The following is a 15,335-nucleotide window of genomic DNA, read 5'->3' on the forward strand; positions in this document are numbered from 1 at the left end:
TCTACATTAGAGAATGAAAAAGTCCAGAAAAGCCAAGTCCTTGTTTTCTGCAAGGCCATAGACAGGCCTTCGAGTCGGCTCTGGGGATTCCCACTGGGTGGAGGGGCAGGAGAGCAGCCCTGGCTGGGGTCCTGGGGCAGATCAGAGACTGATTAACCCGTCCTGTTTAATGTCCCAGGAGCCGACAGCGCTCCCAGAACAGGGTGGGACCCCTCAGGCTCACTTCTCAGGTGCCCATTTGCTTTAAGATTCCATCACATTTTAAATTTCGGCCTATTCTACAGCCTTTAGGAATCCACTGGGAAGGGTACCCTGGTTCACCTGGACTCACCTCAAATTCAGTAGAGGAGACTCCTGGAATCATCCTGTTCTTTACTTGGACATTCCTAGGAGCTGGAACCTCAGTCCACACTAGGAGAGGCATCCCAACCTAGGGCTTCTTAAAGTGCAAACTAGCTTCTCTAACATCCATCTTTTGATCCTAAAGCTGCTTAGTGGGATTATATACAGGATAAGGCTCATTCCCCTCTCAGCTGGTGAACACTTGAAGATTAAGACTTTCATGGGCTCCTAGAAATTTAAAGCCACAGGGGAACTTAGAGATTATCTCTTTTGTGCCCCATATCAGCTCTGAGAGGTGAAGCCACTTGTTCAGGTCAACTAGTCTGAAGAACTAAGCTCCTGTCTCCCTATGTCTCTCTACTACACAGGCAGAAATAATGAAATGTCTGTTTCCTTTTACTTCTATAGTAAAACCACTAGCACCCCTACTTTGTCCGACCCTTTTACCACTCTTCAGAATTTTACTAGTCAAACTGTTATAACTTTACACAGAAATAGTTGTGGAAATGACTGCAATTATGTTAACACTGTAACATGAAAACACCTGTTTATCAACATTTTATATGCTTTATTGAAAGTTGACAAGTGCAACAGTTAAATACAGTGACACCTTACAACTGTGTAGAGAACATGCACAGAAACATATGCATATAACTACTATACAGGTAATATGCAGAAACCCCTACTGGGAGTCATCTCATTAGCTAGAACTGATCATGTTCAAAGTATTCAACCAGCTCAATCAGAAGACTTCAGTGAACAGAGATTTACTTCAAAATATTCAGCAGCTAGAAGATTTCAGATTACACAAAGTGACTAACTGTGTCAAATTCTTAAAATTTCTTCAGGTGCGGTTTTCTTCACATAGCATTTTTCATGTAGATCTCTATATAAAGACAACCCACACCTCTTAAACAGCCAATGAAATATCTAAATTTCAATCTGTACAACCTAAATAGTAGTTACAGTCCTCTATTGTACAAAATAGTTACACTACATACACAAATATATAATAAGCAAAACATCCTTCATGGTAAGATAGCCTAGGTCCCAGCTACCTGTCATCTTTTAGTCTCTACTAGTTTTGTGTCATCCACTGTTTCAGAAAGAGGCACACAATACTATTTGTTTTTATAGATTTTAGTGACGGTCATCAGTTTGTACAATGAACTCTCTCCCCTCATCTTAGGTGAGACTATGCACCAGTCTTTTCTTTTACCTCCAAGCTCCTCATGGGGAGAAGAGGAGAGGACAGTCCAGTGGAGCTCCACTGCTCCGTGACCCCATGTCGTCAACTACAGGCAGGCAGAGAGCTCTTAGAAGTGAGGGCGGGGAGCAGGGAAGGGATGGAAAGGCACACAGCTCCTCAGCATGAATTAAACCATTTCTCAAATCTCTGCCAAGCTGCATGAGGTCCCAGTATATCCAAGCTAATTCTCTTATTCATCTTTTATTTCACCCAACTAAGAAATTTCTTCAAGCCAAAAGCATATGGGTGTTTAATACTGGAAAAAAGAGATAATGGCATATGTCAGTCTCACGTTTCTTTTGCAGTGAGCAGTGAAATGGGTGACTGTGGAGGCGGATTCCCCCTAGGACATCATCGCAGGTCTGTTGAGTTCAGACAGCAGCAGCCAGTTCTGTGGGGCCGTAAGAGGCTATGCAGTTGGTCCTGAGCCCTGGGACGCCGGCTGGGCCGGGGGCTGCGTGGTCCCCTGTGGCTGTGCGGTGGCAGGGGGGGAGCCGGTCTGCAGCTGGGCCTGAAACTGGGCAAGCTGCTCCGGACTGGCCAGTGTCTTCAGCAGATTGTTTTCCTGCTCCAGCTGGGAATTTTTCTCTATTAGTTCTTTGATTTGCTCTTTGAGGACCTCCACTTCCTCTCTAACTGCGTACATCAAATGGCTTTTCACCAGATCCTGAAAGGGAGAGGGAGAAAAAGGGTTTAACTTACTATTTCCCAAACTCCGTATTTCTCAAATCATTTTGCTTGGCTCTCCCTAACAGTTTACGTATCTTGCCTTTATTGTTCATAGAAAATGGCAGCGGAGGAAATCTACTGAAAATGATCACCACTGTACAATACTCAAGTTTAATGTAAAAAGTGATCAACTTTTTAAAAAATTCTATGCTTTCTTTGCAACGGGTGGCCAGCAACGCAGTCATGTTTCCTATTTGAGATGGCATCATGCACTGGGGCTCTGACTCGCCCAGGAGCCTAGCCGCAGGGATGTCCAGGCCCGCAGCAACTGTAGCCACTTCCCCGCCTCCAAGCCGCCCCCCTCCCTCCCGCCTTCCTCAACACAGGCTGCAGCCAGTTCCTACGGAGCGTGTTGCCGCATTTTCCTCCCTCCACCCTTACCCCCCTCTTTTCGAGATTAAGCTGACATCACAGAAACCTGGGCAGACATTTCAGCCAATGAGAGTTCGATTTATTTATAGCTCCGAATTAAAGGTTCAGAGTTTGCCTAGCAACAGTGGGCAGAGAATCCCGTGAGAAGAGCCACAGGCGCTGCTCCAATAACAAAGAACGCCAAGGCGGAAATAAAAAATAGGAGAAATTCAGGCGCAGGCTGGGAAGACAAAACTTTTTTCGGATTCGTCTTAATTGTGCAGTAGCCTACATCACTGGGATCCATCTGTGCCCCGTCTAAGACCCTTCCCGAGATCCCCACGTCTGGGCCTCCCCCCAACGCCGGGCTCCCCAGTAAATCTTAGGACTCCTAGTAAAGCTACATCCCTAAAGATGTGCCCACAACTGGACACGCTGGGCCAGCGCTTCCCAATAATACCCCAGCAAAAAAGGGACGCCTCTGCGCAAATCTCGGCGTTATAAGAAATTGGTCCTGGAGAGAACATTTAATACCCTCACAGCGCCCCTTTTCTCCAAAGCAGCCTTGGGACGTGGCTTCATGCTGGCAGAACGGAGGCAGTGCAGGCATTTCTAAATGTATGAAGAGCAATCATCACCTATGAATGCACTGGTTCTGAACCAAGACATCTCGCTTTTTGTACTGTGCCCACATCTAGTACAGGTGATTTTTAATCAGTACATACCATAGCTTGCTCGATTTTGTTGTCAATAGCTACCACACTTGCACCAGAGGAGCTGGAAAAAAAAAAGGGGGGGGGATCGATAAATGGAATTTATCTTAAACGTCCAACACACATACAAAATGGATTCTCCAAATTCTGTGATGTTTCTAGCATCCTTTCTGAAATAGTCTTTAGAGCTGTGTAATATATCATCCTCCAGAAAACATAAGCCCCTCGCTTACCAACGAATATCCAGACATTTCCCCATTTTAGTGAGCCACAAAGGGCTAAATTACATAATGTGATAAAAGACTGTTCTCTGGCCAGGCTGGCGAAAAGAAGTCTAAATTCTAAACATTGCAAAAAGCAACATCCATGTCACCATAGACTCTCAGCAATGGACAAAGGAATTCGTCTGGCTATCTTTCACCTGCATTATTACAAGTATCTCGCGAGTAAATTTAAAGAAACTATCCCAACCGGCATTTACCTATTGTCAAGTCTCACAGAGGCGTTTTCAGTCCCCAGCAAGGATGACAAGAAAGAAATTGAAAAATGTCTCAGTTGGTAAACTCCTAGATCCATCGCCACTGGTCTACACCATTGGGATTTCATGCAATTGCAGCCAAAAAACACCCTCGCGGAAAAAAAGAGGGAATACCAGCAGCCTTGTTTGAGCTAGATAAAAATCTTCTAGCTTCCTGCAGCCCAGGGAGAAATAGGAAACAGCTGCCCTAATTTAAAGAGACCCGGCTTCTGGGACTTGGCGACCCTGGGAAGCTGCCGATCACAGCGCTGTGCTGAGAAGCTTCCGAGGCCGACTGCCGGGATCTACTAGAATCTAGACTAGGGCTCCTGTCTCGCCTCAAAATATATGCAGGGAAGAGCCGCGTCAATTGGCCAGCACGCCACTGGAGCCGCCCCTTCTCCCTTCCCCGCCCTCCTACCGCTTCGCAGCCACCCCCCCCCCCCTCCAATTCCCCGCCCCCAGCCTCCCGATCCCGCTCTTCGGGTGGGCTGGCTAAGGCCGCACTCGCAGAGGCCGGGGTCCGGGGCCTCCGAGACCGCCACGGCCTCGAAAAGCCAAACCACAGTTTTGGAAAAAAAAGTCAAGGGTTCCGAAAAAATACGATTGGGGCCCCGCACGTGCTTACGTTTATGGGAGTCAGACCCCGTCCCCGGAGCTGCTTGTCCCTGCGGCTGCCGAGCGGCGAAAGCTTCCTATTTGCAACCAGAACCGTCTGAGCTACTGGGCATGCCCAGTCCCACCGCTAAGACTTGCAGGAGCTCCAGTGTCTCGATTTCAATTATCTAATTCTTACAGGCACCAGTAACGGGAGGATTTTATGGGCGGTTTTATTTGTAAAGGTAATAACCTTACTGTAATAGTACTTCATTTTAAAAGCTACTGAATTTTACACTTGGTCTTAGAGTGAAAAATCACATTTGCTTTTTAAGAAATACTATCCTTTCGTGAATTTCTTAATTACTTGTATAAACAAAACAAAAAACATACATAGTCTGCTAGGCATATATATATCGAAGCAAAAGGGAATCTACCAGATATAATCAAGTGGAACCTCCCAAAATGTCCTTAGAGTCATTAGTCTTAAAATTGTACCTCCTTCTCTTCCACCTATAGCTAGAAAAGTCTCTCCACAGGGTGAATCCTACATAGATCTGTCTTCAGTAAGTTCCCAAGGCAAGTTTTTGGGAGTTAACTGGTTATTCCTATAGAGAAAACCTTTAGAGCAGCTGACACTGTAAAGAATTTCACCTTTTGGCCACACTGACCAAATACTTCCCTGCTCCAAACCCAAATCAAGAGATCTGGGTGTAAAATACTTTAAACCATTATGTATTTCCTCTATTAATTTGAAATATTTTCAGGGATGCATCACTGACGTTACAATTTAAGATACTAAAAATCTCAGGTCTTAAATTTGCTTATTGTAAACTACAAAGTTTTCAGTTCATTACATTTAAGGCGGCAAATTTAACCTCTACAACACTGCCCTCTAATGGCATAATACTATAAAACCAGGAACTAAAAAGAAAAAAATATTTTTCTAATCCATAGGCAAGTCATATCACAAATAATTCCAACATAAAATTTTCCCATAGGACATATACATATCTATATATTCTATTCACACACACACACACACACACACACACACACACACACACACACATAGTCTTGTCTTTTCTCTGAAACAAGCATTTTCCCTCAAGCAGCATCCTATTAATTGAGGATATTTTAATTGTCATCAGAGCCTTTCAGACATTCTTTTAAGTTGACCCAAGGCTGGCAGGGAACATTTGATTTGAAAAAATGTACAGCGTGATTAGGAACCAAATCTGGTAAATGTAGTAGATGAGGGAAAAGGGCATTTTCTTTTGGGTTAAAAACTAAAGTGTAACTGACTCTAGAGCAGTAACTTTTTATTGTAAAATTCATATCAATCTCCCTATTTTAAAGCTTTGTTTTTGAATAAGTAGGAACATTTGTTAGCATATTTATAATTTATAAAAATTAATATTCATATACTATATCAAAATAGACATTTATTTGAGGAAGGCACCCATTTTTAGTAAAAAACAGTAAATGGAAGCTTATAAATCATAATTTGGGGAGCAGGCCTGTGATCCCTATGTCTTTAAATGCTAGACAGTATTATTAATTGCTACATTGATAGTTTCTAAATTTAAAAGATCAAGTTATCACTAAAACTATCTGTAATTAAGCCTATTTACATATTTGAGCTGCCCAGGAAAAATTAAAGCATCATCTTAAGCTATAAAAAAAGCTGAAAAAAACAAAACTTTAAGGTCATATAAAGAAATAAATTTTAAAATCCCAGCTAAAGTTTAAATTAATGAATTAACTAAATTTTATTTATTCATGATGTGTTTAAACACAAACAGAAGTTGGTTTTCATTTCACTCATTTCAACTGATCATCCACTGTATTAAGCTCCAGAAGCCAAAATATAAGCCACCATACATAGTCTAACCCATATACCTACAGAGGAACATTTTAGTCATCTCCAATATTTTACTATTTTAAATAAAATTGCAAGAAATGTTGTTGTGCATACATCCTTAAACGTTTGTGTATATATTTCCAGAGTATTTGTATGGCCAAAAAATATACTACATAAATAGATTGGAAACATATTTCTTTTCCTATCTTTCAAATAAATGTGTTAGATTTCTTTAAAAATAGATTTTTATATGAAAACTGAAAAGATAATTTAAAAAAGAAGGCAAAGGAATTGGAGGAAAACTCCATGTAGGAAAACCCATATGTCAGAAATATCTGAAGCACAGACTAGTTCTCTCACTCCATGGGGGAATATGAAGCACAGGAAATAGCCTGGACATCTAAGACTGGGTGTTTTGTTGCTGTTGTATTTGTTTTTCTGTTCTGTTTTGCCTAAGAGCCTTTTTTACCTGCGTTCCAATTCAATCACTTCTGCATATTAGTAGCAACACATGTTAGGGTATGAGAAGAGGAGCAAGGGTAAGGCTTGTATGTTTCTAACCCAATAACAAGTGCTTTTCTTCCAAAATTGATCTGACTTGACCAATATAGGTAACAGTTGGGAAATCCATCACTCAAATGGATATTCGATTTCTCCTCTGTCCAAACTTTTTCTAAATCTAAAGTGACTGCTAGGAAAGAGGCTATAAAGCATATCTAACCCTGCACCTGACCCAACCATTGTTGTCTAGGCACTGCAGGTCACTTCCCCTTTGCCTGTTTACTCTCACTAGGCACTGGGAATAGGGCTACCAGGTTTAGGAAATGAAACTGTAGGATTCTCAGTTAAAGGTGACTTGCAGATAAACAAGTAAGGTTCTAGTGCTGGGTCAGACAAGATGCAATTCAAAAGAAGCAAAACAAGAAAATTCAACCTTTTTTATTTTTCCTTGATTTCTATAAGAAAGTTGGAAGATAAAGTTGAGGAAATCTTCCAAAAAGTAGAACAAACGAAAAAGAGATGAAATGGAAAGATAAGAGACTATGTGATGAGTCTAGGAGATCCAGCATCAAAATAGAATGACTTCCAAAAACACAGAACAGAGGGAAGGAAATTATAAAAGATAATTTAAGACTGTTCTAGAACTGAAGGGCACACAAATCTCCATATTAAATGAATGACCAAATGGCTACCACAATAAATGAAAAAAGCCCTAAACCAAAACACATCATCATGAAACTAAAGATCTCTTGGACAGAGAAAATCCTGAACACTTCTACATGGGACTAAAATAGTTCCAAACACCAGAACTAGTGTCAGAATGGTTGTGCTGGCTGCCAGACAACAATGGAGAAAATGTCCTTAAAATTCTGGAAGAAAAACATTTTTCAATTGGCCAAATCATCATCTAAGTGTAGATAGAGATATAATAAATACATTTTCTGACATTTCAGACACCAAAACAGAGAAACAAATCTAGAAAAAGGAATAAACAAGATGAATAAATTCTAGGCATCGGCTATATACAACCTGTACCTATAGCCTACAATATTGTGCTGTACGTTTAAAACTCTGTGAAGAGCATGGATGTCAGAATAAGTGTACTTACCACAATAATATAAAATTTTAAAAAATAAAGTGTTTATTTCAAAAGTAAAAAAAAAGAAGGGGGGAGAGAGACAGCGAGAGAAAGGCATGGGACACATGAACCAGGGACTCAGCAGCAGCGCATCTGTAAGGGGGCGGGGAGCCTTCAGGTCCCAGTGCTGCCACAGGAACAAACAGAGAAACATTGAAGCAGTTGCAGGGGCGAGAGGACCTATAGATAGGTATATGACACACCTAATGGAGCAATTAGATAAGCTTGAAGACAGTTTTACAGAAAGCAAAAGCGAGAAAAATAGTATGCTTATAAATAAATTTTACATGATTATATTAATATTTTATTGGCTTAACTTTAAAAAGGTAACTTTATTGGGGAAGAAAAAAATAAGTCATAAGAATGGTTTAAAAGTGCTAAATCCAAAAAATTCCTAGAAACGAATGATAATGAGCATACATCAACTCAAAATTTGTGAGACACAGCAAAAGCAGTCTTGAGAGGGAAGTTCATAGCATTACAGGCATACCTCAAGAAGCTAGAAAGAGCTCAAATAAACAACTTGATCCTACATCTAAAAGAACTAGAAAAAGAACAGCAAGTAAAGCCCAGAGCTAGTAGAAGGAAGGAAATAATAAAGATCAGAGCAGAAATAAATGACACAGAGGCTCAAGAAACAATACAGAGGATCAATGAAACCAGGAGCTGGTTCTTTGAAAAGGTAAACAAGATCGATGAACCTTTAACAAGACTCACCAAGAAAAAAAGAGAGAGGACTCAAATAAATAAAATTAGAAACGAGAGTGGAGAAATAACAACTGACACAACAAAAATACAAAATATTGTAAGAAAATACTATGAAGAACTGTACGCCAAAAAACTAGACAACCTAGATGAAATGGATAAATTCCTTGAAACATATAATCTTCCAAAAATTAGTCTGAAAGAATCAGAAAACCTAAACAGACCAATTACAACAAATGAAATTGAAACAGTTATCAAAAAAACCCCAAAAAAGAAAAGTCCTAGGCCTGATGGCTTCATAAGTGAATTCTACCAAATATTCAAAGAAGAACTAATCCCTATCCTTCTCAAGCTATTTCAAAAAATTCAAGAGGAAGGAAGACTTCCAAGCTCCTTTTATGAGGTGAGCATAATTCTGATTCCAAAACCAGGCAAAGGCAACACAAAGAAAGAATTATAGGCCAATATCCCTGATGAATTTAGATGCTAAAATCCTCAACAAAATATTAGCAAACTGGATCCAGCAATATATAAAAAAAATCATACACCATGATTAAGTGGGATTTATTCTTGGGATCAAGGCTGGTACAATATTCACAAATCAATCAATGTGATTCATCACATAAACAAAAGGAAGGAGAAAAACCACATGATAATTTCAATAGATGCAGAAAAAGCATTTGATGAAATCCAGCACCCATTCATGATCAAAACTCTCAGCAAAGTGGGAATACAGGGAACATACCTCAACATGATAAAGGCCATCTATGACAAACCCACAGCCAACATCATACTCAATGGGCAAAAATTAAAAGCAATCCCCTTAAGATCAGGAACAAGGCAGGGGTGCCCCCTTTCACCACTCTTATTCAACATAGTCCTGGAAGTCCTAGCCACAGCAATCAGACAAGAAAAAGAAATAAAGGCATCCAAATTGGAAAAGAAGAAGTAAAACTATCATTATTTGCAGATGATATGATATTGTATATAGAAAGCCCTAAAGTCACAATCAAAAAACTACTAGACCTGATAAATGAATTCAGCAAGGTGGCAGGATATAAAATTAATACTCAGAAATCAGAGGCATTTTTATACACTAACAATGAACTGTCAGAAAGAGAAATTAAGGAATCAATCCCCTTTACCACTGCAACCAAAAAAAAGTACCTAGGAATAAATTTAACCAGGGAGATTAAAGATTTGTACTCGGAAAATTATAAAACATTGATAAAAGAAATCAGGGAAGATACAAACAAGTGGAAGCATATACCGTGCTCATGGTTAGGAAGAATAAACATCATTAAAATGTCCATATTACCCAAAGTAATTTATAAAGTCAATGCAATACCAATTAAAATACCAATGACTTACTTCAAAGATATAGAATACATATTCCAAAAATTTATATGGAACCAAAAGAGAACACGAATAGCCTCAGCAATCCTGAAAAGGAAGAATAAAGTGGGAGGTATCATACTTCCTGATATCAAGTTATACTACAAGTCCATTGTACTCAAAACAGCCTGGTACTGGCATAAGAACAGGCATATAGATCAATGGAACAGAACTGAGAACCCAGAAATAAACCCACACCTTTATGGACAACTGATATTTGACAAAGGAGGTAAGATCATACATTGGAGTAAAGATAGCCTCTTCAACAAATGGTGTTGGGAAAATTGGAAAACTACCTGCAAAAAAATGAAACTAGACCACCAACTTACACCATTCACAAAAATAAACTCAAAATGGATAAAAGACTTAAATGTAACCCATGAAACCATAAGCATCTTAGAAGAAAACATAGGCAGTAAGCTCTCTGACATTTCTCACAGCAATATATTTGCCGATTTGTCTCCACAGGCAAGTGAAATAAAAGATAGGATAAACAAATGGGACTATATCAAACTAAAAAGCTTCTGCACAGCTAAAGACAATAAGAACAAAATAAAAAGACAAACTACACAATGGGAGAATATATTTGACAATGCATCTGCTAAGGGGTTAATAACCAAAATTTATAAAGAACTTGTAAAACTTAATACCAGGAAGACAAACAATCCAATCCAAAAATGGGCAAAAGAAATGAATAGACACTTCTCCAAAGAGGACATACAGATGGCCAATAGGCATATGAAAAAATGCTCAACATCACTAATGATTAGAGAAATGCAAATTAAAACCACAATGAGATATCACCTCACACCAGTCAGAATGGCGCTCATCAACAAAACAACACAGAATAAGTGCTGGCGAGGATGTGGAAAAAAGGGAACCCTCCTGCACTGCTGGTGGGAATGCAGACTGGTGCAGCCTCTGTGGAAAACAGTATGGAGATTCCTCAAGAAATTAAAAATCGAACTGCCTTTTGACCCAGCTATCCCACTGTTAGGAATATACCCTAAGAACACCATAGCACTGTATGAAAAAAAGAAATGCACCCCCATGTTATGGCAGCATTTTCACAATAGCGAAGATCTGGAAACAGCCCAAGTGTCTGTCAGTGGACGAGTGGGTTAAAAAGCTTTGGTACACTGACCTGTGGTGGCGCAGTGGATAAAGCGTCGACCTGGAATGCTGAGGTCGCCGGTTCAAAACCCTGGGCTTGCCTGGTCAAGGCACATATAGGAGTTGATGCTTCCTGCTCCTCCCCCTGTTCTCTCTCAATCTCTCCCTCTCTCTCTAATAAAAATGAATAAATAAAATCTAAAAAAGTAAATAAGTAAAAAAAAATTAAAAAAAAAAGAAAATATAATCCAATACCTTCTTTGCCCCATCTCCCAACTTTTCCACTCTTTCCTTTCAATAAAAAAAAAAAAAAGCTTTGGTACATATGTACTATGGAATACTACTCAGCCATAAGAAATGATGACATCAGATCTTTTACAACAACATAGATGAACCTTGATAACATTATACTGAGCAAAAGAAGTAAATCAGAAAAAACTAAGAACTATATGATTGCATACATAGGTGGGACATAAAAATGAGACTCAGAGACATGGACAAGAGTGTGGAGGTTACGGGCTGGGGTGGAGGAGAGGGAGGGGCTTGGGGGAAGGGAAGGGACACAAAGAAAACCAGTTAGAAGGTGATGAAAGACAATTGGACTTTGGGTGATGGGAATGCAGCATAAGCAAATGGCAAAATAACCTAAAGCTGTTTTCTCTGAACATATGTACCCTGATTTATCAATGTCACCCCATTAAAATTAATCAAAAAAAACCCACAAAAAAACAAAAAAAAAAGTGCTAAATCCTAATCTACTAGGTGCAGCTTGATTAGAAAATACTAATATTGAAAAAGGAAGAAGTGACAGTATAAATATATTACATCACCATGTGTAGACAAAAATGAGAACACATAAAAATGAAAAGTGCCTGCTTCTGAGGAATACACTGGGGGACTGACAAAAGAGGAACTGCTAATATTTTTTTTTCCATTCACTCTAGTTGATCTTTAGGTCGGTACAGTTATTGCTTTGATTAAAAAATCATTTTAAAATAAAAGAGAGAAAACGGGATCTGCAGAGGATCTCTGCGCCCCAGGCTTCCACGGAGCCCTGCTCAGCACCCCATGAGCGAGGGAGAGCGCACGCAACAGAAGCAGGCAGGACACTTTCTGGAAGTCACATAGGGTCAGGAATGGTTGGTGTTATTACCTGCTTGAGTAAAGAGAACTTGTCAACACAGGGCACCAGATACTCTGAAGGGTGCTGATGAAGTAGTAGGGGGAATTAGTTTTAGACTGAAGGGTTATTTTGGTCTTGTGTATAATTGAAAAGGAAGGCTTGAAAAGATCAAGCTGCTTCCAAGAAACTTAATTTTGTCCCAAAGCAAAGCTCAAGAATATTATATAAAATGCAGTTAGCACCTAATAATCCACAATGTCTGGCATCCAATGAAAAGTACCAGGCATACAAACAAGCAAGCACATACGATTCATAATGAGGAAGAAAGATAATCAGAATGCCCCAGATAAAACAAAGATGTTATAATTTCTAGACAAGGACATTAAAACAATTATTATAGCCATATTTTTATATGTTCAAGAAGGTGGAGGAAAACATTAGCATATTAAGTAGAGGTATAGATGGTATAAAGAAAACCCAAATTAGGTTTATGAAAATGAACTATGCAATGTTTGAGAAGAAAAATAAACTGCATGGGATTAACAGCAGATTAGACAGGACTGAAGAAATACTTGTGATCTATCAGCAACAGAAACTATCCAAAATCAAACAAAAAATAAAAACTACCAAACTGAATCAAAAAGAAAGCATCATTAAACTGTGGGCAACTTTAAGCAAATACATGTAGTGAAGTACCTAAAGGAGAGGGAAGAAGGGAGGAAAAGAGATTTAAAGAAATAATGGCAATTTTCCTCACATTTTATTAAAACAATAAATCCACAGACCCAAGAAGCTAAACAAACCTCAAGCAAGAGAATTATGGAGAAAACAACAAGGTACATAATAATCACATAGCTTAAAACCAGTGATAAAGGAAAATCCTTAGCAGCAGCCTGAGGAAGGTAGATAACACACAGAGCAACAAAGGTAAGAATGGGCACAGACTGCTGGTTGGAAACTAGACAGAAGTTAGACACAGACCATGCAGCAGTATCTTTAAACTGCTGAAACAAAAAATTTTAAAAACAGTCAAACTACAAGTCTATGTCCAGTGAAAATATCTGTCAAAATGAAGGTGAAATCCATTCTTTTTCAGATACATGATAGCTGGGACTATTCCTCACTGACTGTCCTACACTATAAGAAAATTTAAAATAAGTCCTTCAGGCAGAAGGAAAAATGATAACAGAAGGAAATCTAGAATCTACACCAAAAAATGAAGAGCATCAGGAATGGTAAATAAGTGGTTAAATTAAAAAGAAATTCCTATTTAAATCTCTTTTAAAAGATAATTGATTGTCTGAAACAAAAATAATAACAATGTGTGGGGTGGAGGGGCCTATAACATATGCAGATGTAAAATGTATGACACAAACAGAACACAGGCCAAGAGGCCTTCTAACTTGAAAGAAGACTGTGATAAGTCCTAGATGTGCAGTTAACACTTGAACAACATCGGTCCGAACTACATGAGTCCATTTATATAGGATTCTTTTCAGTAAATACCTGCACTGTTTTGGATTTGTGGTTGGAAGTCTGCAGAAGCGGAGGGCCAACTTATATGCACTGACTTTCACCACTTTGTGAAGGAGACTTGATCATCCAGGGATTCTGGTATCCACCAAAGACCTGGAAACCATTTCTCCACAGATACCACGGGATAACTACAGGTAAATTTTTGTGGTTATATTAACAAAGTGTTATAGTTAATAAGTCAAAAAAGGAGAGAAAATGGAATCATAATATACAATCTAAAAGAAGGTAGAATAAGTAGAAAAGAAAAATAAAGAACAATAAAAAAACACATTGCAAGATAGATTTAAACCGACTATAGCAATAATTACATTAAATGTAAATGTCCTCAATTAAGCACTTTAATAAAAGGTAAAATTTGTCAGATTAGATAAAAAAAAAGCAAGATGCAGCTATATGCTGCCTACAAGAAATACACTTTAAATATAAAGGCACAAATAGGTAAAATAAGAGAATGGAAGAAGCTATTCCATTTTATCAATCAGAAAACACTGAAGTGTGGCTATATTATTCAAATTAAATGGACTGCAGACCAAAGATCATTTAATAACAAATAAAAGGGTCAATTCATCAAGAGATCATAAAAATCCTAAATGTTTTTTATGACCTTCAAAATACATGAAGCAAAAACTGATTGACTTGCAAGGAGAAAAAGAAAGAAACACAATTAAAGTTTGAGTTTTCAATATATTCTTTCCATAATTAAAAGAACAGGTAAGCAGAATATAAGAATATAGAACACTTTAATCAACTGCTTAACCTAACTGGTTTTGTAGAACATTCCATGAAAGAACTGCAGAATATACATGAATATACATGTGTTTCAAGCACACAATGAAGTTATACCAACACAGACCATATTCTGAGCCATAAATCGAATCTCAAGAAATTAAAAAGAACTCAAATAATACAAACTATGTTTTATGAGCACAATGGGATTAAAGTAAAAATCAATTGCAAAAAATTATCTGGAAAATCTCCAATGTTTGAAAATAAAGTAATACATATCCAAATAACCTGTGGGTCAAATACTCAAAAGGGAAATTAAGGCATAATTTGAGCTGAATTAAGATAAACATATAACATATCAAATTTATTTCAATAAATTTAACAACTTAGATGAAATGGACATATTACTAGAAAGAACAAACTACCCAAATTCACTTACTGAGAAATAACATATGTAGCTCTATATCTACTTTAAAAATTAACTTTTAGTTTAAAATCTTACTTCACAAAAAACCACAGGCCCAGATGGTTTCACTGGTGAATCCCACTAAACATTTAAGAAAGAAATCATTCCAATGCTACACAAACTCTTCCCCAAAATTGAAAAACAGAAAATGCTTCCCAACTCATCCTATAAGACCAGCATTACTCTAATTCTAAAATCAAACAAAAACATATGAAGGAAAAAATGTAAAAATACAGACAACAGCCCTGATAAACAGGTGTAAAAATTCTT

At 38.2% G+C, this 15,335-nt stretch overlaps 1 protein-coding gene across 3 annotated transcripts in view; it reads right to left on the reverse strand.

Annotated features, from left to right (window-relative positions):
- Nucleotides 1-889: 889 nt before the first annotated feature.
- Nucleotides 890-15,335, reverse strand: part of TSC22D1 (TSC22 domain family member 1) — a 155,811-nt gene continuing 141,365 nt past the window's right edge. Inside the window, exons 1-3 of one of the 3 annotated variants that reach the window (XM_066380861.1) lie at nt 4,530-4,648; nt 3,397-3,448; nt 1,467-2,258 (exon numbers count right to left, since the gene is read on the reverse strand). In XM_066380861.1, coding sequence (XP_066236958.1) covers nt 2,001-2,258; nt 3,397-3,399 — 261 coding nt within the window. In that variant the 5' untranslated portion in view covers nt 3,400-3,448; nt 4,530-4,648 and the 3' untranslated portion in view covers nt 1,467-2,000. Of the gene's footprint in view, nt 2,259-3,396; nt 3,449-3,865; nt 4,227-4,529; nt 4,649-15,335 lie in introns of those variants that run through there. The other 2 variants (XM_066380860.1, XM_066380858.1) reach the window with 2 other exon arrangements.

This window comes from Saccopteryx leptura, chromosome 4 (genome assembly GCF_036850995.1).
Source record: "Saccopteryx leptura isolate mSacLep1 chromosome 4, mSacLep1_pri_phased_curated, whole genome shotgun sequence".
Classification (NCBI taxonomy): domain Eukaryota; kingdom Metazoa; phylum Chordata; class Mammalia; order Chiroptera; family Emballonuridae; genus Saccopteryx; species Saccopteryx leptura.